The following is a 22,704-nucleotide window of genomic DNA, read 5'->3' on the forward strand; positions in this document are numbered from 1 at the left end:
CACCCACTCTGCCAACTTTAACAGTAAATCTAATGTAATATATATGATCAGAAGATAAAGGTATTCATACTAAGGCATTTGAATTAACTTAATCAACATATTTATAGTTTCGTTTAATATAGTTATTGGAGTCTAATCCTCCAACTTCTAATGTTATATATAGATGTGATAATATGATCAAAAATTCTATCTGATGGTTAAAAAAGAAAAACAACCAGAAAAGTGAAGACTGATTCTCTAACCACAGAAGGGAAGGGAGCAATTGATTTTAATAATCTCCTAAAGCAAAAATGGCTGAGGATTCCATTCAGAAATAGTCTATTAACAATCAGTAAAATGAAAGCACATTTACGTCCTTTTCCCCAGCCTGATGGATGGGACAAAGGAACAGTGCAGAAGAAAAGACCAGAGGCTAGAGCAATCATAAAAACTGTATAATGAGTTTTGCCAAATCTGGGCCTGGCACCCTTTTCAGCACTCCTAGTTCAGAAGTTATAAATGCAGCAGAATGTATACATATGTCTGATCCACAATGGGGAAGCCTAAAAGTGTCTTTTAAAATTTTGAATTCATTGTCAGCATTTTCAAATCAGGATATTTCACATAAAAATGCAAATTCCCTAGCTTATCATATCAAAAAGTGTGGGGGTGATCTTACCAAATCAAGTCCACTTTCCATTTATCTATGATGAGCTGCATAGTTACCCTTTTAAAGAAATACTATTAGAAAAAATTCTTGCTCTAGAGAGAGGAACAGCAAATATTTAGGCTTTGCCATAGGGCAAAATTAAGGATATCATATAGGTATTTAGATAACCATGAAAAAAATATATATATATATAAACCATTAGCTCACAGGCTATAAAATAAGAGGGTGCTGGCCAGATTTGCCAACCACTGCTCTAGAGAGTCTTTTAGCTTATAAGCCGTAGAGTGTGATGCTTTGATATAATGATGCATATATATCAAATCATCACGTTATACACCTTAAATATGTATACTTTTTATTTAAAGATATGTAAATAAACCAAAATAACTATCTGGGTAAAGAAAAGAGTTATATTAAATTAGGAGAAGCAGGAAGACTTTCTTTAAAACTATCAAGCTTCTCACTGCTATGTAGTTACTAAAATAAACTGCCAAGAAATACATGTAAGGAGGACAGAACCACCATCACAAATTAAAGGCTAACAGAATTCAAAGTATTTAAGAAAAAAGAGATGTATAAAATAAATTAAATTGTTTATATCTACCCAAAAAAAAGGCTGCTAAGCAAATCATTAAAATGAGCAATATTTCAGGGAGCCAATCTTCCAACTCGGCATACAGATTCCCTGATCTGACAGAGAGCAAGACAGGGCTGCTATAGAGCCAGGTTTAAGACCTAACAAATTGGAATACTTAAGGACCACAATTAAAATTATTTTCCAGATTAAAGTCATTCAAAACTAGCTATTTAGATACAACCAGCAATGTGCTAAATATAAATAATACCTCTTCATTCAAAAACTAACTTTTTGGCTAGGAAACATTGTCTCTCACCTGCTTCAAAGTGCTTGAAAATCAGACAGCACTGGTCTATGGGCAAAACAGAACTAATTCCAGCAAAGGATAGGAGGTGTGAAAGAGAAAAAGAGGCTATTAGATCAGGCAGAGGGGTATCTGCTGGTTGGAGTTCCTTCATTAAGAGAAATGCCTCGAGGCATCTCTACTGGACAATCTTTCCTAAATTTAGTTCCCAATAAACATGAAAGCAATGGACAGAGATTTCTTCAAGATAATGTCATAGTCCAAATGATTAAAATCTATTCAAATTCTTCCCAGTTACCGTAAATTAGTGATACATTACTAAATAGTATTTTCTATTGTTCAACCTTCAAAATCTGTCTAGTACTTTATATACTCACCGAAATAAAAAGGGAAGAAAAATTTTAAGACAGATCTGGAATATCTATATATGGGCTAGGTATTAGGTTTTAAGGAATTATTTTTATTTTTATTACGTATGATAATGGTAGAGTGAACATGAAAAAGAAATTCTCAATTAGAGATGCATACTGAACTACTGGGAAATACCATGGATCTGCTTTAAAATAATTCAGAGGAAAAGAAAAAGATGAAACAAAACCAGCAGAACACTGACAGTTGTTGGAGCTGCTGATGGGTAAATTTTCACAGAAAAGTTTTTGTTGTTTTTTTTAATCAGAGCATATCAGTATATACATTCCAAAACAAAACAAATAACTATATTTTAGGTTACAGTATTCCAATAAAAATTAAAGCAGCAAATTGAGATCCTAACTTTCAAATAGCTAATGTATTAGCCATTAGTCAAAAGGCTGAGACACCACAACAACTCCCATGCAAGACACTCACGCTGGTCAAATCGGGGGTACTGACGCCATCCACCTCAGAGACTATACTCCCCCTACGATTGGAGCGACTAAAATAATCGGCGGTAGAAACCTTTCAATCAGAAAAAATGACATGCTTTAAAGGTTAAGAAAAAAGAGAGGAAACGGATAAGAACAATGGCATGCAAGGGAAAAGACACTGTTTTGGTGCTTGATCTAGTATCACGCAATGAGGAAACCACAGCAATGAACCTACTCAAAAAAGCAGAAAAGAAATGTAAAGGGGGTCCTAAAGGAAATCACAGCTCCCTGAAATAAGCCTTTGTGCACCTTTAACTCGAGCTGTATCCCACAGAGATCATGTAATGGCTGAGGGCCGGCCAAGGCTCCCATGTTGAGCACTTGTATCATCCTCACAAAGAGAGTACTGACCTAAAGCCTCTACCATATTTCAAAAATGTATAGTGCATTATAGCTCTCAACTCCATTAAGCAAATATATGCTCAACACAGGGTTCTTTGCAGTTTACTGCACCTTTTGCCCAATTTCTTTTTTTTTTTAACATTCTCAACATTTATTATGTTTTATACCGAACTTTGTTCCTTTCACATGTACTTTTTTTCTTCCTTTTGCCCAATTTCTATACTTCTCTCTTTTTCATATTCTTTTTTTTTTTTAAAGATTTTATTTATTTATCAGAGAGAGAGAGGGAGAGAGCGAGCACAGGCAGACAGAATGGCAGACAGAGGCAGAGGGAGAAGCAGGCTCCCTGCTGAGCAAGGAGCCCGATGTGGGACTCGATCCCAGGACACTGGGATCATGACCTGAGCAGAAGGCAGTTTGCTTAACCAACTGAGCCACCCAGGTGTCCCTCTCTTTTTCATATTCTTCAAGACCAGGATCTGTGGGGCAAAATAATGGAAGAACTACACTGGCCCCTTTCTGGTTCCCCTAATCAGTCTTTTCCCACCTGAGACTTTGTCATTGGCCTAGAAAGCTCTTCTCCAGCTCTTCAAGCAGCTGGCTCCTCCCATTTCAAGTCCAGCTCAAAGGTCACTTCCCTTGGGGAAGCCTTCTCTGGCCATCCCACATGCATCCTTCAATGTGCCCCGTCCTATCACCTGTTTTTCTCTTCACAATCCATGGGGTTACTTCACTTTTCTTCCTTTGTTTACTTGTTTATTTTCTATTTCTTTCACTAGGATATACGCTCCATGAAGTCAGAAATCTAGTATGTCTAGCCTACTATATTATTCCCAGCACTTAATACATGCCTCACATGTAACAGGTACTCCATAAACATTTGTCGAATTAATAAGTAAGGAGTATTTTTTACCTCACTCATCAGATTTCCTTACCTCAGCTCTGTCTGATTACCTTATTTAAAAACTTTTCCCTTCCAGGAAGGGAATCTGAAAGTCCATCCAGAGACAAAGAAGGCTTACTAGTGTGAAGTTTTGCTAAGGGCTAGTACAGTCAAGCAACAGTATTTTTATTTATACTAATTATAATACAACTTAGATTTAGATATACCTACTATTTTACTGGTTCCTACTGTCTCAAGAATTTTGTAGTTATTCTCCATATAGTAATTCATTTAATGCATATATATTAAGCTTACCTACAGGACAATTATTAAGATCCCCATTACAAATAAATTGCCACTAACGCAACTAATAGGTTGTAGAAGTGGCTCAAACCCAGGCATCATTAATTTAAAGTACCTGCCTGCCCTTTCCATTCCATCACTCTCCAAAGGGCTTTCAGGTGTTCTGGCTTGTTTTTTCTCCTTCAGCTCTGAGGATGAGCATTAACTGGCTCACCAATGGACCACAACTGCCTTAATTAGATCACTGCATTTTTGGCAACAAATCTCACAAACACTTGGGTGTTCCCCTTTCCTAGGAAATCTTCAGGTTTACAGTCGTTCACAAAACATGGCTCTTTTCTAGCTCTAAGCTGACATAGTATCCTTATCAATGTAATTTTCAAGTCAATTCTCAAATAGAGCAAAAACATTATCAGCTCTTTGAAAAACTTCCAACATCATCAAAAGAATAATCTGAAATTACATAATTTGTATTTTGGCGTAGCTATTTGTTGCTTCTACAATTACTATGATAGTTGCATTTTTAACCAGAATTTTTTACCAGGATTTCTAAATTTTGCCACCAATGACGCTTAAAAAGTTCTCAGGTCTTAAGACGTATAAACTATAAATAATACATCTCAAATTCACAATGAAGAAAGCAACTCATGGCAACATGATCTGTAATCCATAGTTACAAGTTTTATGCAAAGCGGAGCATTCATTTTGCTGGAGAAACTTTTTGTTTCTGGTGAACTGTGCACATAAATACATGCACATAAAACAGCAACAAAGAATAAAAACTGAAAAATCTTTCAAATATACAAAGACCAGCACCTAAGAGGTGTAAAGAGGCAAGTTACTGATGAAAGCTTCCATAGCCCACAGAGAATACATATTCACAGGGACACATTTTTGAAGGCAAATTACTCATATAAGCTCAATTTGAGGAAACTGCTCATTTTTGTCAAATGCAAATTTCACTTTCCAGTAGAGTTCATAGGATCACACACAGGGGGGCGACTTAAAAACTTATAAGTGTATGAGTTTGCATACAAACCACGCTCACCACACTGTCCCTTCGCCCACGACTGGTGCGATCAGAAGACGCAATGCTTGCAGTGTCATCATCGGGAAACTACAGATATTAAAAGCAGATAATGAAAAACATGTGATGCCACTACAGGTCTTACCTGGCTGTAAGCACATTGCGCAAGGTTTGTGGAAGCACGCAATTACTCTCCAAGAGCCTATCACTGGCACCAGCTATTGTGCACCGTCAGACAGAAAAGTGGCTTCTAAGTATAATAAACCATCACTGAAAACCAAATGGTATTTCCAAAAAGCACACAGAATAAAATACTACTTTATCTTTTATTTAAGTTACAGAAAAAAGAGGACAGAACTGGAGGGCTAGGGCATAAATAGACCAACAAAAAACAGCTAGGGATTTCATGCTTTTTAACCACTAGACCCTTTGGGAAGCCCATCAGGGGGTCAACAAGTATACTTAATGCTTAAGTTTGGGAGAGAAAAATATAAGAATATCTTCAAGTGAAGTATGTCAAACACAGAATTTCCTACCAGCAAGGACTGAAATGATGATTCTTATTTTCCTTTATTAATTCCTATGCAACAGGTAGAGATATTTCTAACATCACCCTAGAGTTTTCTTCCTATTTCATAAGCAGCAGGAGGCTCATCTTCCATGTGTATAGGTTACCTCCATTCTGACATCACTAAGGAACCATTCTGGCATCACCAAGATATAACTTTGAATCTAACTTGCAAATGAAACAACATGTAGCCAGCACACAAGGACAAGGTCCTACACTTGACTGAAAATATATTACCACCATTTTATTGGCAAGGGCCATAACATTGGTACATTAAAAATGCTACCGGGTCCAAGGATTGCCAAGTGGAATTTTATTACAGAGTGAGGTAAAAGTAAACTTCCTACTTATATCAAAAAGCCTTTATCTCCTAAACATTCCTGTGTACATTTTCATTAAGGAGTGGAATTCTTGAGAAGTGCCTCTTGGAAATGGCAGGAGAACAGAGCCCAATATGTATGTAAAAGAAAACCCATTTTGGCTCACCTATGCCACACCACAAAGCAATCTGTATTGACCATTAAGAAACTGCTTTAATAATTTCTCCTATTTTGACACTGTCAAGAACAAAAAAGTAGTTCCTAAAGTCAACATTTGCCTTGGAAATGTAAATTAGTATAGTCTTCCTGGTGGGCAATATGGCAATATGCCATCATAATTTAAACATATATACATCATTTATTTATTTATTTTGACCCCCATCACTTACTGATTAGAAATTTACTTTATATGAGATCTATTCATAAGTACACAAAAATATACTTATATACAAAAGTCCACTATGCAAGTGTTTGCTGTAGCAAAAATCTAGCAACCTAAATATCCATCGACAGGGAGTGGGAAATACAAGCTTCCAGTTCTATAATGATCAAGTGACGAGGACAAAAGCTACAGCATAGAGAATCTAGTCGATGGCACTGTAATCACATTGTATGGTGACAGATGGAAACTACACACTTGTGGGGAGCACAGCATAATACAGAGTTGTCAAATCACTATGTTGTACACCTGAAACTAATGTAACCACCTTGTGTGTCAACTATACTTCAATTTAAAAACAAAAAATCAAAATAATACCTACCAAAAAATTAATATATCCAAGAAATCCTGAAAAAGAAATGTGCATCCCATACACTAGTGGGATAATATACTGCCACTAAAAAGAATGAGCTGACACAAAACTATCTCCAAAATGCATTCAGTAGAGAAGGAGACATATGGAAAGGGTCAGGAGACTTTTACTTTGGACTTTCCTTAAGCTAATATTACTTTTATAACTTAAAAAAGTGTTCTAATATTCCAGAAAGATTGGGTGATTAGAATTGTCCCAGTTTTGTCTTTTATGTAAACAGTTTTTAAAAGCTGGCTTGTTTTATTACTTCTCCTTTCACTCCATTGACTGAAGTGCTGGCAAGTGAAATGGCTCAATGCAGGAAGTCAAGACGGAAAGGAAAAACATAGGACAATCAACCTGTATAATGAGTTATCACCACTGAAAAGATAAGAAGTTCACATTAAAAAATACACATTTTTTAAAACTTCTAAAGGCACTGAAATTTCATTTCAGAAATTATGTGCTAAGTCAGATTCACAAAGTAAACACCAATTAGGACAAATTAGTATACTTGAGTTTTGGGTACTTAAGGAAAATGATAATCCATGCCAAGAGAGTGAACACACATTCTTAATATTCCAAATTGTGAGCACAGATTAAGGAAACAACCTGAAGTATCTAAAAAGCATGCAAAGAGACCAGACAGCTCACCACGGGACTGCTTCGGGCCGAACTTGCTCTTGATGAGTAAGAACTGTATTCAGATGGCTATAAAGTTTCCAAGAAGAAAGGTTTTACAATAATGACCAGCTCCTTTTCCTGCTGGGGGAATACATCTGTGACCCTGGATCTAAGTGGACACTGGCTCCCGGGGAGAAGCTGACTGTTACTCCCAGGTCTGGAATTCTACCTCCCTCCCAACCCTCCAGATCCAGCAGTCCTCGGCTGGAGGGTGAGGAGGGAAAGGGGATACCCTGAGGAGCACTGCTCCCATCCTCTTCCTCAGGGACTAATGAACCCAAAAAGTTTTGTCACCAATATTCCCTTCATACTGTGAGCCATGATTTCCAGCAGGCAGTTCCTCACAACTTGGGTAAGAGTCACAACTGGTCAGCTCATGGGTCATAGCTTATAGAGCAACTGCAGGTCAGATTAAATGACTTTTTCTTTGTAAGTAAACTGTGCCCACCTACACATGCCCCCCCATCACCTCCCCCTGTTTGAACTTACAGTTCGAGACCCATAAGGGTTATATAATCCACCATCATACAATGACACCTAAAGAACAGAGGAAATACCACTCATCTATTTATTCAGGCATCAAAGTTGTTTTGGAAAATGTCACAATTTCTTCACAGTACTCAGTTCCAAAAAAGCATTGTAGAATGGTGTGACAGGTGAGAACACTCACTGATTGCATAAAGTCCTACATCAGTCCCAAAACTTCAAACTCATACTTCATTTAAAAAGCACCATTACAGTATTTCTTTTCATCATCATGTTATGAAACTAGGAGAAGGAACTTTTACAAATTTATTCTCTCAAAAGCGCGAAATGAGCAAAAATGGAACGTGAGGGACACAAAGCATTTTGCCCATTGGCACAATAAAATGAAACTACAAAGCCTCACATTGCCAGTCTACTCGAACAGGCCACAGCACAACAAAGCAACAGCCTGAAAGCAACCAGCTCACAACTTGCACATTACACAGAGATAATGGCTTTTGCTTTCTAGTCAGCTTGCTTTATTAGACAGAGCCTAGTATTAACATGGCCAAACCACAGCTGTCCCAAAGAAAAATATGACATCTGTGCATGGGCAACCATTTCACAAAGTATAAAGTGTAGTGGGGCCCATGCAAGTTTGTCTTCTCTATGGGAAACCAACTGTAAGCAAGGGCCTATCAATGGGCAGCAGTATCTGGAAAATAAGGCTGGGTTTTTTTCTTACTACCCTAAAGGTTCTCATTTTAAGCACTAGCAGCACATTCTGCTGTGTACACAGCATTAAAGCCATGTGTCCTTGACTATTTTGTAGGAAAGCTGTCAAGCCAGGGTCAGCACCATGACAGTGGCTCCACCAGGAGTACACACGTTCCAAGAGAAAAATACAAACCAGACTGGTACTTCTCAGCAGACCAGAATTTGCAGTAGAGGAGGCCTATGAAAAAAGCGCATGATTTAACCCAAACAAAAGCAACTGGTAGCTCTGACGACAACATGCTTCTCATAAAGTACTAACCCTGGTACTCTTTGATGTCGCCAGAGGATCACTACACAGGGAGGAAGACTGTTAAGAAACAAAAAAACAAAACAGAACCAGGTAATTCAGCAAAAGGAGACTTGGTCTCTCCATCACAAGAGCAGAAGCTGTTTATTCTGTACTCCATCATAATTCATTAGCATTTCCTGAGTGCTAAAGTTAAGTAACATGTAAGGTGAGGAAAAACTTAGCCATGAGAAATCTTTTTGAATACCCATTTTAAGGGATGAGAGAAACACCCGGAAAAGTTTTCTATAAATGTGTTTTAAGTCCTACTGGGTTTTCAATAATAATGCTAGGAGATAAGGTGGCAACCTCAGAAAACACTCAAGAAAAGAGGGCCATGGCACAGGGAGTATGGAGGTCAGTGGCCACACCCGGGTGGGTCACCAGCAGCTCCTGAGACACATTTGAGATCTCACAGCAGACTCCTGATGAGCTTGGCCTGGTTGCTGAGGAAGCAGGTAAATTACCTCCAAGTTATCACACAAGTACTCTTTTCCAAACAGATTAGAAACACTGTATTTCAAACAGGCCATAGACAAACTGTCTTAGTTTAATCAGAAAAAAATGTACTTGTCACAATGAATCCAAGGCACTAACAAGGCACAGCATTTTTAAAAATGGACTTAAACCTTTCTTTTTCTGCTGTCATTTGAAAATAATTTTCAACTCTTTTTTCCAAGCCCATCAGACAGGGCAAATAAGAATATCTAGGTTGTGTGGGCAGGTTTTGACAACTGAATTCTTTTCTATGTATTATGTGCCACACATATTTCTGTTTCAAATGTATGATGTGTCAAACATCTTGAAAAAACAAGGATTCTAACATTAAACAAATAATTATAATCTTCCCATCCCAATTATAGTTTAAATTTTTACATATAAGCTTTTATTAAAAGGCCATCCACCATGATGTGTAGTGATGCCTACAACTTACTCTGAAATGCATCCCCCCAAAAAAGATAAATCAATGGATGGATAGATGGAAAGACAATAATATAATAAAGGAAATATAATAAAATATTAATTGTAAAATCTAAGTAGTAGGCACATGGGTGGTTAATATATCATTCTTTGAACATTTCTGTATGTTAAATATTTTTCATTTAAAAAAACTGGGGAAACTGGTACTAATTTACAAATGTGGTATTTCAATAATTCACATCATGTAAAGATATACAGACTCTATGAATTCAGTTACCACAAACTAGTGCACACACAGCCACTCACAGATTAGTTCTAACTAGTCAAAATGCAAAACCAGGGGTTAGAAGTGTGTTAAAGTTGGATAAAACACACAAAGCCAAAAAGCTTGAGACAAACCCGAGTGTAGTAGGCAGAGGTGGGTTTGCTATGCCTAAGACTGCTATAGCTTCTCGGGTCAAAGTAGAGGCCACTCTGCAAAAAGTAAAATTAAACACATTTTTCTTAGGTTAAACATTGGTGACAAACACAAAGGCAAACTCAGATACTATCTACCCTCTTTCCTCCAAAACAATGACTTTAAAGCACTGACTCGCATTAAGTAAAAGTCAAATAATAATTATCTCAAATCTCCAAAAAAAGACTAATATTAAAAGTTAACTGTATGCAAACCAAGTCATTACTAATATTTTTACTTTAAAAACATGAGCATAAACATCTGTCAAAATGGAATGGAAATAGTAAGTGATTTATTCTCATGTCATATTTAGTAACATCCTTGGAAAAGCCAAGACAACTGAGTAATTAACTTTTATAATCCACTTGGCAATGTCACAGAAAAGAGCGAAGTCTTTTTCTTCAAATTTCTCCTAGTCCCATCATTTGACGAAATAAACTGATTGAATTAAGTTATACCAAAGACACAGTACAAGTGTGTCCTAAACAGGTTTAGCCTAAAACATCTATGGCAGGTTCATTTTCAATACATCATAAAAACAAGCCATTATAAAGACTATGGTTACCTGGCAAAGAGAATGTCATCTATAAAACTGCCTTTCTAACCACTTTCTTCACTCAGAGTTAAGGAAATGTAAGCAATTCATGGCTGATAGACTCCTCCTGTACTGCTGACACTGTAATGGGGGTGGGGGGTCTCTACCACTGACCCCTGCCACTCCCAGCCTGGCCTCCCCACAGCACCCCCTCAACAAGGCATCAGGACTAACCTCTCCCCAGAGCTCCCAAGGCTTCACCCTCCGGAGCTTTTCACTAATGTCCTCTCCATTATTTTCCCTCCTACCTGTCGAAGCTTATTGATCCTCTCTCACCCCACCAAAGGTCAGAGCCCCCTCCAGAGGAACCAGTTAACAGGAAGCTTGGAACTGATTCTGATAAATCATGTTTCAGTATGTTATCAAATTACAGTAAAACCTAAGGCATACATGAAAGCAATCATAATTCTTACATACCCTAAAAGTAATCAGTGAATTTTACAGCAGCACAAGACAGTGGGACATGAGACAGAACACAACTAACCAGTGGGTCTTTATGAGAACCAGAGGACCTCTTCTTCATTCCATAAGAGTGACTGTAAGAATGATTCTGGAAGTAAACATCTGAAGTTAACTTTCACAATCACAGAGTGAAGTTTAAAAAATAACTTAATAAACTTCACCTTAAAATTATACACAGAAAGATGCATACAAGATACAGAGTAATCCCCATGGAATCTGTTTCCCAACTGTTAGTAAATGAATCACGGCACTTGGCTGACTACCGAAGATACATAGCACCTCTATACATCTGCAGTCCCCCTGACTCTGCCCCCATGCCACCAAGCTCCACGTATAGACAGCTAAAAACGATGTAGGACTCAGAGCCAAGCAGAGCGTTTGTGAGGATGTTCACCCCACATCTTATTTGAGTCCTTTCCACCTTCTACCTTCCTTATAAAGGTATGCAGGACAATAGGTTCCACCTTCTTCTAGGCCTTTCTTAGCAAAAAGCCAAAAGGTAAACCTTTGGGATCAACCAAAACAAGACTGAGAGAAAGAATATGGCATTGCTTTGCCCAAGAAAAGTACATGCTGCTCAGGAGGAAAACAGCCCAGACAGTATGGATTACTTCTTATAGCAACAGCATTATCAGACAGAGGACCTTACACACAGATCCTCTGAAGACAGCACTGTCTCAGTACATAACTTCTCCCAGCACCACAAAGCCAGGTATAGATGAGGGAATAAAGGACAGAAATACTACTATATAGGTCTTTAGGTAGACAACAAACCCAATCTAGCTATGTGCTGCTCACCTGATATAAGGAGGTATAGCTAGAAATGTCCTACTTATCAGCAGTCTGCTCTAGGCAAATCATTTGACAAATGTGCAGCTAGATCCTAAATCCATCCACTCACTATTCTTTTTTAAAATATGCATATTTTCCCTTTTACAAATTACCCTGAACATTTTAAGAGATGACTATATTGTCTAGAAATTCGGGCAATCTACCAACATAATATTAACCCAAGGAAAACGTGCTATAACTAAATTTTCTTGGCTAAAATGACATACATAAAAAACCAACCAAATCAAGCAAAAATGAGCAGACATAACTGATGTTTCAGGTAACACCTGTCACTGCTGGCTGTTTCCTGTTTAGCAACTTCACATCTGCTGGCTTGTGACACATAACAAGGAACACAGCAGGGCCTATAGTTCACTGGGTATCAAACACTGGCAGAAACATGTCTTCCAGGCAATGCACATGTGTCATTTAAGGAGCTCATCACTTTAAGAAAAGATATTACTACCAATCTTAATCCTGAATAAGGAAGCAAATCATTTTTATCTGATCCTGAAATTCTAAAGGAAAAAATTATTCAAATGTTCAATTATGCCACAACTGCAAAACAATAGTTTTTGCATTATTGGCCATATGCTTTCCCCAAAACATAACAAACCCGTGAAAGCTAGTAAATCTATGATCAGCATGATTAGGTATTTATAAAGTAAAACTCTACATTTAACACAAAGTCATGCACCACATACTAATGATGAAAGTCTTGACGATCTATCCTTGAGAGCATCATACTGGATTTCAGAAAAAGTTGAGAGTTGATTGCATTCCCAAAATCAGAAATATAAAGAGGAAAAAAGCAACATTTGCAGTTACTAAAACTCCAAACTAACCAGAATTTAAGTAAAAACAATTTTTTTAAAATCCAGCACTACTTTAAAAGTCAAAAATTATTATATACAAAGACTGTTACATTTGATTAAAAGAATCTTCTTCCCCACAACCACACTTTTCTAGTATAAGTGATTACTAAACTCTATGTACATGTAAAGCTGCATGCTCTCTTTCAAACACAGAATTCCTAGTCAATAATGGCGAGATGATTCAATCTCAGTATGCTGTAGCACAAAACACCCACAGGCAGCCTTTACATGCAGGAATAAAGCATTCTGAAATTTAAAAAGACGTTTTACTTTTTATTATTGTGATTGTTACCATCATCTCCCATTGTTTGAAACATGGCAAAAGCAAGGCATAGATACTGAAGCGAGAGCACATAACTAATACAATCGGGCTTATAAAAAAATAATTGCAGCACCAAAATGTGGAAGTTCCCTTGAATCTGCCTGTGGTCACACAGCTGAAAAACTCCCCTTCTCAAAAACTTTCCCTATTAAAAACACTGAACAAAATTGGTAACTTAGTCTAGGTAAAGTGTGGAATATGCACCATATACATTCAAGTGTGGCATTAAATATCAATCAAAGAAAAACACATAAAATTTATGATAAGATCAGAAAAACATGTTTCATATAGGGTCTTTAAGAAAATAAGCATAATACCACATTTTAAATCAAAGAAACTGAATTAAATTAGTAACTACTTAGATTTGTGATTTCCTAATTTTGTTTCTGAAGCATTCTAGCTTACACCTTTTAAGCAATCTTACCCAGAAGAGGCAAACAATAGTATTATTATATGTGTAACAAAAATCTTATTTATCTAAAATTTTCTAAAATGCCTAAAGTTATGCATTTAGTAAATTACGTGCAATGGTAAAATGTCACTGTATAGTGAGTGACATTTCCCTGAAAGTAAAGTTCCTTCTGTATAGAAATTTCACTTAGGTCTCTTCTCCATTAACAAATTACATTTTTTGTTTAAAAAAAAAAATATATATATATATATATATATTATATTATCACTAAAATATGTATTACTCAAGCCACACACATTCTGCCCTCCCAACCAGGCAAGTTCACTGAAGAAAACAGCCATGTCTTATGTTTTCTGATCCTCTCTGTAGCTCCAATAGCATTTTTCAAAGGCACAGAATTTAACAAGAGAATTGAAATTGATTATTAGAAATTAACAAGAGAATTGAAATTGATTATTAAATTGATTATTGAAATTATTTCAATTTTCTCTTTCGAAAACATAACGCAGAGTTCAGCTGGTTTTTAAAAAACTGCTGAATGTGATAAGAAATCCATAACTTGGACATCCCAACTGCTACTACAACAACTGGGTAAATATAAAGAATCCCTCCAGTACATACCAATTGGTATCTTTGTTGTTTAAAAACAAATAATTCATCAAAGAAGGGAGAACTGAAAATATTAAGGGCTCTTGCTAAAACATTTCTATGTTTTAGACAGTCTATGACAGTCTATCAAAAAGAATTTAACTCTCACAGAAAGTTACCTGAAAGTCTTCATCTGAAATAAAATTAAAAGCAATGGAGCAACTTTTTGTTTGTAGAAACAAAGTTCAGCAAGTGTCAATTTCCGTTAGAATATACCTATTATTCAAGCCCGCAGAAGGCAGAACTCTGAGAGTCAAAGTGCATAATATTAACACTGCATATTTTTCTGAACTACACACCATGATGTCTTTCTTTTTGGGTGTACTGGCTCTGCTCCAGTGTGTCCCAGTTACGGCCTTCGACGGGCTCTTCCATGGAATTAAACAGTGTAGTAGTAAATGACAAAACACAAATTACAAGCATATTAAAATTAAATTCATTAAAATTATACTAAGCGTATTAATAATTTAAGGGGAGCTAATATATACAACAGTAAAAATCTGCATCAGTAAGAAACTGTAATGTGTTCCTACTGCTCTGGTTCAAAATGGCCTCAATTTCCTAATTTTGGACCTCTACCTTATGGTCCTCTCATATTTCAATATAACAAGCAGTGACAAAGCATTTGTAAGATGCTTTTTACAGGCAGACTGTTTTTTGAAGAAACAGACTGTTCAAATTCTAAGCTCAGGGCTTTGATTTCATCCTCCTGCCCCCAAACCTTTCATTCACAGTCTTGAACTATCTTTGCTCTTTTTATTTTTTATAGAATGTTTATAGCATGAACACCATTTCCAGCCCAAATACCTTCTGGCAGGCCATCTTTCAAGAAAGTATTAACTGAAGTTAATTGGAGAAAAAAAAGATTGAAGTCCTAAGAATATGGCAGAAAACCTTAAATACATCTGCCTCACATCTAGGTACTACTATGACCATACATCCAATACAAGGTCCAGAAGTGTTAGACTTTTTTAATATATAGTTCATACATTTTAAAAAATAACTGGCAAAGAAATACCAAAACTCCCAAATTATAGAGCAAATCCCAATAGAGTTTAGGTCAGGGTTTTAGGCCATCACATTCATTTTTAAAAGAGAACAAAAGCTGTGTACATAATACAGCTTAATGTATGTGGTAGTTATTTTTTTTTTATTTTTTGTTCTTTTAAACTGTTATTTAAAGATTTTATTTGTCAGTGAGAGAGAGACAGAGTGAACACAAGCAGGGGGAGCAGGAGACTGAGGAGAAGCATGCTCTCCACTAAGCAGGGAGCCTGATGCGGGACTCAATCCCAGGCTCAAGAATCATGACCTGAGCTGAAGGCAGACACTTAACCAATTGAGCCATCCAGGCATCTGTGGTAGTTATTTTTTTTAAAAAGTAAATAATCTGGGGGCTCCTAGCTGGCTCAGTCAGTAGAGCATGCAACTCTTCCAAGCCCAAAACCCAAACTGGGTGTAGAGATTACTTAAAATTTTAAAAAGAAAAAGGACATAATCTGATGAAAATTAGAACTCCCAATATTATCTATTTAAAACAAACAAAAAAAACTTACCTCAATTATACTTTATTTTTAAAGATTTACTTATTTGAGAAAGAGAAGGGAAACAAGAAGCGGGAGGGGAATGGTGGAGAGGCAGAAGAAGCAGACACCCAACTGAGCAGGGAGCCCAATGCCAATCTCTATCACAGGACCCGGGGATCATAACCTGAGCCAAAGGCAGACCCTTAACCAAGTGAGCCACCCAGGTGCCCCCCTCAATTATATTTCTTTTAAACAATGTTATTTGTGAGCTTTCAGACTTATTTCCAGGAAATCTAACTATTTAAAATGTGCTGGATATACACTCACACACAATAACGTACTGGAGTCTCCTCTAGAGTGTAACATTTTTATTAATATTCATGTTCACGCTCAGATTTTTTAAAATACTGGGAGCTTTACTCTTTACCATAGCAGCAAATTTTCACTCTTACCACGGTGAAATAAAATGCTGTGAGAGTTCTACTTTTATCTGAAATGTATTTAATGATAAAATTTCCATAAAAAGAAAATCATCATCATTACTTTATAGACCCTCATGGTAACCAATTCTTCATCAGCTTAATTGCAGGTTTAATTTCTCTTGTGCTTGTTTACAGATTTGTTTTAAAGCCTCCTAAATTAGGGGCACCTGGGTAGCTCAGTCAGTTAAGCATCTGCCTTTGTTTCAGGTCATGATCGTGGCCAGAATCCCAGGATTGAGCTCTGCGTTGGGCTGCCTGCTCAGTGGGGAGTCTGCTTCTCCCTCTTCCTCTGCTCCCCTCCCCACCACTGCTTGTGCACCTCTCTCGATCTCTCTCTCTCTCTCTCTCTCTCTCTCGAGTGTGCATGCTCTCTCTCGTGCATGAACGCCCTCTCTCTCTCAAATATTTTTTTAAATGATTAAAAAAATAAAGATTCTTAAAATTACGTCAAACTTAGATGGTTTTACTGTTCAGTTAAAATAATATAGCCAGTTAAAATAATATAGCCAATATACAATCAAGTTTCCCTGACACCACATAGAAAATTATAAATAACCAGCTTGATGATAACTGTGTGAAACCTCACACTATGAACACTATAATGGAAAGCAAAGGAAAAAAGCCATCATTTTTTTTTAAATGGGGAGAGATTGTTTTCAAACTCTCAACACTCAACTTTTAAGCTTTTATTGACTAACTCCCTATAAGATTCTTTTCAAAGTGTTTAAAGAGAAAAAAAATCTCCAGGTAGAAGAAAGATGAATTTATTATCTCAAAAAATGTTTCTCCTGTAAAATCATTCAAGCTGTTGATTAGACTACTGAGACTTGTTAATATTCTTATAAATCTAAACTTTTGCAATTAACTAAAATTGATTCAAAAGCAAGTGTACTAACTTACTGTAAAAAGAGAAAGTAGATTACCTTCACTAATAAGAAATATGACTAGAGAAAAGGACTATTTAAGACTATAAACAAATCTGTAATTGATATACCAGACCACACTTGGTTTATTATAGAGTACTTTTATATATTACACAAGCTAGGAAGAAAACTAGACTTAGGGAAAGTTAACCAATATAGACCTCAACATGAAAGATCGTTTTACTATGAAAAATCTAGATATATGCTTATCAATATTGTCAATGCACAAATTAAAAGCATTGCTTTAAGGTTTCAAACACAATTCTTTAAAAGAAGATCAGTGTATTGGCACAATATACAAGACTTCAATAAACGAACTCTCATTTACCTTGATTTATAGCAATAAATGCTAAAAAGGTGAGACATACTACAAAATGTTAATCAAAATGTTGAAGTATGGTAATTACTGTAAATATGATAAGCAGGAAATTTTTCAAGTCAGTAGCTCAAATTTTCCATGTAATAAAACTATAATTAGTCAACCAAGAGCCAAAGCTATTACCCATTTAATAAAGTTATTTTTATAAATATGGAAGTGGGAAAATCTGAAAGTCCAACTAAACAATGTCATTCCATAGGAATCAATCTTATTATTTTGTGATAATTTTCCAAAATCAAAGTTCCTTTTCCACAAAAATAGTAATACATACGTTAATAGTTTAAAATATTCATGATTTTAGAATTGATTTATATTGATTATAGCAATGATTTAAGAGAAAGATCACTTTCCAATAAAAGGACTTTGCCAATATTTCCTCTCTTTTTTTTTAAAGGCAAAGGAATATGAACACTGTCAGATTGTTCAGGCAATAATGCTGCAGAAAGCTCACACATATAAGCTTTGCTATCATGGTGCAAACAACTTAAAATACCAACCCTGTGACTGCCAAGACTTCGAATGGACAATGCATCCTCAATTCCCTGATAAGAACAAAAACAAACATGGCATAAGTTTGCAGGTAACTGCATTAAGTTAATGAGGGGCAAGTATAGGGGCAAGTTCATTGGTTATTACAAACCAGATAAGGTTGATGATGACTGGACCGGTGGGAATACCTGGCCCTTTCTGAATCTTCCTGGGAAAGAAGAAAATACATGGAGAATTAATCACTGAACACAGGGCTATCAGAACAACTGTGCAAACAGCAATCGGTTAGGAGCACAGCAGCACCTTCCTTATAGCAAGCAGGTATGGACAACTCAGCTTCTGAAGCTGGGTCTCGGACAGCCACATGCTTCAGGTGGAAAGAAATTAGCAATAATTATAATCTTGTGTATGTGTGCCTGACCACTTCTAAATTGTAATCCATAAATGACCAGGAAAGCTCAATATACCAAAATAAAAATAAGCAAGTATACTTAACAAACAGAAACTGAGTTCAGCATTAAAAGTAAAGCTTTATTTTTTTTTTCACTGTGAATGTGCATTTATGCAAAGTAAGAAGAAATGTTTATTACAAAAATAGTTTCAGGACTTAAAAAAAAATTGGGTCATAATTTTGTGCTCACTACAAAAGAATTTTTTTGTTCTCTTGCACCCCTCTACCTGGAAAATAAAAGAATAACTAAATAAAATACCGGTGCTGTGTTAATATGAAAAACTACTTATAAATAGAACAAACTATGTAAATCATTTAGAGTTGGTAAAGTTATTTCAAGAGCTATGCCTCATGAAGACGGTAAAATAAAAGGTGGGGGGACAAAAACAAAAATCAAATGATGACCGCAGCCTAACAGTTGACCATATTAAATGCAACTGTAAACTTTTCCACAGTCAGCTATTAGCAATGGAGCATTAAGTTCTGTCTGTGGGATCCAATGACTAGTTCCTACAATCTAATCAACTGCAACAGTAAGGAACTTCTGATCTTTCAGAATTTCAAAGTCCAAAGTGTTAAAGTAATTTGCACTGACAGAATCTACACCCAACTGTCCAGCTGGGTTGCTAGCTAATCAATGCTGTCTTTTCCAAAAGGAATCAATACCTAAACACCAGGTGGCACTACAGCATGATCACTACACAGATGGAAGAAACAGATGTGGTCATGTCCAAGCATCCATTTCAAATTACAGAGTAATTCCACAGAAACACTACAACCTAATGCCTTAGTTTTGGTCGTGATCTTTTGGCATCCTTCAAAAACACTCCTGGTTGTCATCTGCTGTGTGCACTGATGCATGTGATCAAATGTTCAGAAGTCTGTTTATAAGCACCAATATGATTCAGTGATACAGTATCCAACAGTGTTCTGAACTTTAGGAGTTCATCAGTGATTTACAATTTTGTTATATAACAAACACAGGTAATCTACAAGAAGCCAAGCAAATTTCTTCCTTTTCCCCATCAGGTTATATACCACAAAAGTTTTGAGAGCATGTGCATAAACCTATCCCAGTACGTAGGACAGAGTAGGACAGAACTGGTCGTAACCAGTTCTAGACTAATTAGCTTTACAGAGCTATTCACACAGCCTAATTCTACACACCCCTTCCCAGTCTTATTTGGGGTACTAGAGCAAGATACATTGTTTAATGTTCAATCTTTCCTATACGCTTTTTTTTTTCATTCCACCTACCACGCAAGGGCACTTTTTAAAAAATCGACCTCTAAAAACCAAAGTTCATTAAAGATGCAGCAAAGACAGATGAATTCATATTTATTTTCAATTATGTTACTTATAAAAATAATTCTTAATAAAAATACCTTAAATAACTTATTTTTTTGCCCCATTTGGAAAAACTGGCCAAAAAAGACCTTAGAAGACTCTATAGAGGCCACTTAATGTGAACTGCAAGAATATAGTTTATTCCAGTTATAAACTACACCTTAAACCAGCACTGTCCACCAGAACTTTCTGAGACAAAGTGAAAATGTTCTGTTTGTGCTGTCTAATACGGTAACCAATGGCCCCATGTGGCTACTGACCCCCTGAAATGCTAGAAGTGCAACTGAGGACTTAAATTTTTAATTTTAATCTATTTAAATCTAAACGTAATTACCCACATATGGCTGATGGCTACTATACAAACAGTAAGGCGAGCTCAAAGCAAATGTTCATTATACCAAAAAACCGCAAAGTACATATTTTACTAAGAGGCTGCCATGTTGCACCACTCTTATATAAAAAGGCAGGCATTTAGGTACTTGTGAATTACTGTCCCTACCTTGACTACTTCTGCACAGTGACAAACATGAGAGAAAGAGAAGGAAAAAGACCCTAGAACTATTTTTAAGAGCTAGAAAGGTCCCAAGAGATTATACAGTCTGATCCCTTCATTTTAAAGTAAAGAAAACTGCAGCACAAAAAGATTAAGTAGGAATTCACAAAGACATAAAGCTGGGACCAGCATTCAAATCCTCTGACTCCCTAGGCCACCAAACCATAAAGAGACCATCCTACCCAGGCTAAATCTACACTATGACATAACAAGAACCTGAAGACAACGGCCAGGTAGTCTGGGTTTTACTCAAAGATTCCTCCTTCTCTGGAAGAACAAGCAACTTCATTTCCCAGGTATTCTAGAGTAGTATTTTAAATGGCCAATTGTCTTTTTTTTTTTTTTTTTAAAGATTTTATTTATTTATTTGTCAGAGAGAGAGGAGCAAGAGTGAGCACAAGCAGACAGAGTGGCAAGCAGAGGCAGAGGGAGAAGCAGGCTCCCGGCTGAGCAAGGAGCCCGATGTGGGACTTGATCCCAGGACGCCGGGATCATGACCTGAGCCGAAGGCAGCTGCTTAACCAGCTGAGCCACCCAGGCGTCCCGGCCAATTGTCTTTTCCTGAATTAACAGCACCAGGGCCAAGAGAAAGAAAAAATTCGGCAACCGTGTTTCCAGGTACCAACTACAAGGCTGACTATCCTTCTCTTCCACAGTCTGGGAAACAATCCATTTTCATTGTCCTGGAAGTTAGCAGTAGTATAAAGGATCCAAAGCAGAAAAAAAAAATCAGAACAATGCCTTAAAAAACGGATGTATAGGGGCGCCTGGGTGGCTCAGTCCGTTAAACATCTGCCTTTGGCTCAGGTCATGATCCCAGGGTCCTGGGATCAAGTCCCACATCCGGCTCCCAGCTCAGTGGGGAGCCTGCTTCTCCTTCTCCCACTTCTCCTGCTTGTGTTCTGTCTGTCAAATAAATAAATAAAATCATTTTTTTTAAATGGATGTATATTTGTTCAAGGTTTTCTGGAAAATTGTTTTGATACCTCTAAATTCATGGCAATGAAACGTAATCTGCTTTTAAAAATTCACTCCATGTGGAGATGTAGCGATTTTATTGAGATAAAGAAGACCACAGCCCACTGAAGGCACCTGGCCCTGTTCTCTGTCAACAAGTAAGATTTAAGTCAAGGCTGGAGCCATTCTCTCAGTTTCAAATTCAGAAACCTCAGAAATTGCACATTCTCCTCCAGGTCACTAACATGCTGCTGATGGAGACGCTCGGTTTAAAAACAGAAACACTGGCCTCACTAGGACTATCTGGAGGCCTACAAAGACTTGGGCCCTTTCATCTTGGTCCTCTCACCTTCCAACCCTCTAGCAGGTACAGCGGGCTCTCCGACCTTGGAATTTTGGCTCTGCCAATGACTGAGCAAGTTGTTGACTCCATCCATTCTTAATCACCTTATCTGTAAAACGGAGATGGCGGTCCCTATCTTATAAAATGGAGACATATGTAAAAAGCCCTGGCACGGTGCTGGCATATAGACCCTCATTGTTACTTCATTCCTGAGTCTCATGCCATGGCTTTTCCTCTTCACATCCCCCAACATCCCACCTCTACACCCAGAGAGTGTGAAAATTAGGAGAAATTTTTAACATGGGTATATTTTTCCTTCTAATAACTGACAATCCCATTATTTGTATGAGTTATTTTATTATAAATTTACTGTTCTTTATATCTTATATTGTGATTATAACATGCCAACTTCTCCTATAGGCTCTTAATATGCAGCCAGAGAGACAGATAAGCTGAAAAGCAAAAGGAAAAATTAGTTTGAAAAGAGTAAAAGCAAGTGTCGAAGGGGTTAAGTGATAATTATTGCCATCTGAAACTAAACCCCATCCATATTCTCTGTGAGTCCAAGTTATCACTCAGGACTTGAGTTAATACCATCTGCATTCTAAGCCTCCAAACCGAAAATGTTCCCCTTCATGAAAATCTAGTGCATTCACTTCCTGAACTACATATATTTCACAGAGATAAAAACTATGTTTTTATCTTCATGGTCTTGGAATAGAAGAATCAAACATGAGACTTTCAATATAGGCTTTTCTTCTTAGTGTTTTGGTGTGTTCTAAGATAATAAAATCTCAGGCAATTTAATTTTAGAACTACGATACATAATTTTTAAAAATTAAACTAATAT

General features: G+C 36.8%; 1 protein-coding gene across 18 annotated transcripts in view; it reads right to left on the reverse strand.

Moving 5' to 3' along the window:
• Nucleotides 1-22,704, reverse strand: part of LRRFIP2 (LRR binding FLII interacting protein 2) — a 106,891-nt gene that overhangs the window by 40,523 nt on the left and 43,664 nt on the right. For 2 of the 18 annotated variants that reach the window (XM_082745568.1, XM_082745567.1), the window contains 11 exons: nucleotides 18,212-18,256; nucleotides 14,704-14,772; nucleotides 12,852-12,893; nucleotides 11,339-11,404; nucleotides 10,202-10,276; nucleotides 8,855-8,902; nucleotides 8,729-8,773; nucleotides 7,843-7,890; nucleotides 7,324-7,380; nucleotides 5,003-5,080; nucleotides 2,377-2,466 (listed from right to left, as the gene is read on the reverse strand). The exons of 12 other annotated variants lie outside the window; for them this stretch is intronic. In XM_082745568.1, coding sequence (XP_082601694.1) covers nucleotides 2,377-2,466; nucleotides 5,003-5,080; nucleotides 7,324-7,380; nucleotides 7,843-7,890; nucleotides 8,729-8,773; nucleotides 8,855-8,902; nucleotides 10,202-10,276; nucleotides 11,339-11,404; nucleotides 12,852-12,893; nucleotides 14,704-14,772; nucleotides 18,212-18,256 — 663 coding nt within the window. Of the gene's footprint in view, nucleotides 1-2,376; nucleotides 2,467-5,002; nucleotides 5,081-7,323; nucleotides 7,381-7,842; nucleotides 7,891-8,728; nucleotides 8,774-8,854; nucleotides 8,903-10,201; nucleotides 10,277-11,338; nucleotides 11,405-12,851; nucleotides 12,894-14,703; nucleotides 14,773-18,211; nucleotides 18,257-18,354; nucleotides 18,412-21,860; nucleotides 21,960-22,704 lie in introns of those variants that run through there. 4 more of the 18 variants (XM_082745569.1, XM_082745557.1, XM_082745570.1 and 1 more) reach the window with 4 other exon arrangements.

Source organism: Mustela nivalis, assembly GCF_964662115.1.
Source record: "Mustela nivalis genome assembly, chromosome: 1".
Lineage (NCBI taxonomy): Eukaryota > Metazoa > Chordata > Mammalia > Carnivora > Mustelidae > Mustela > Mustela nivalis.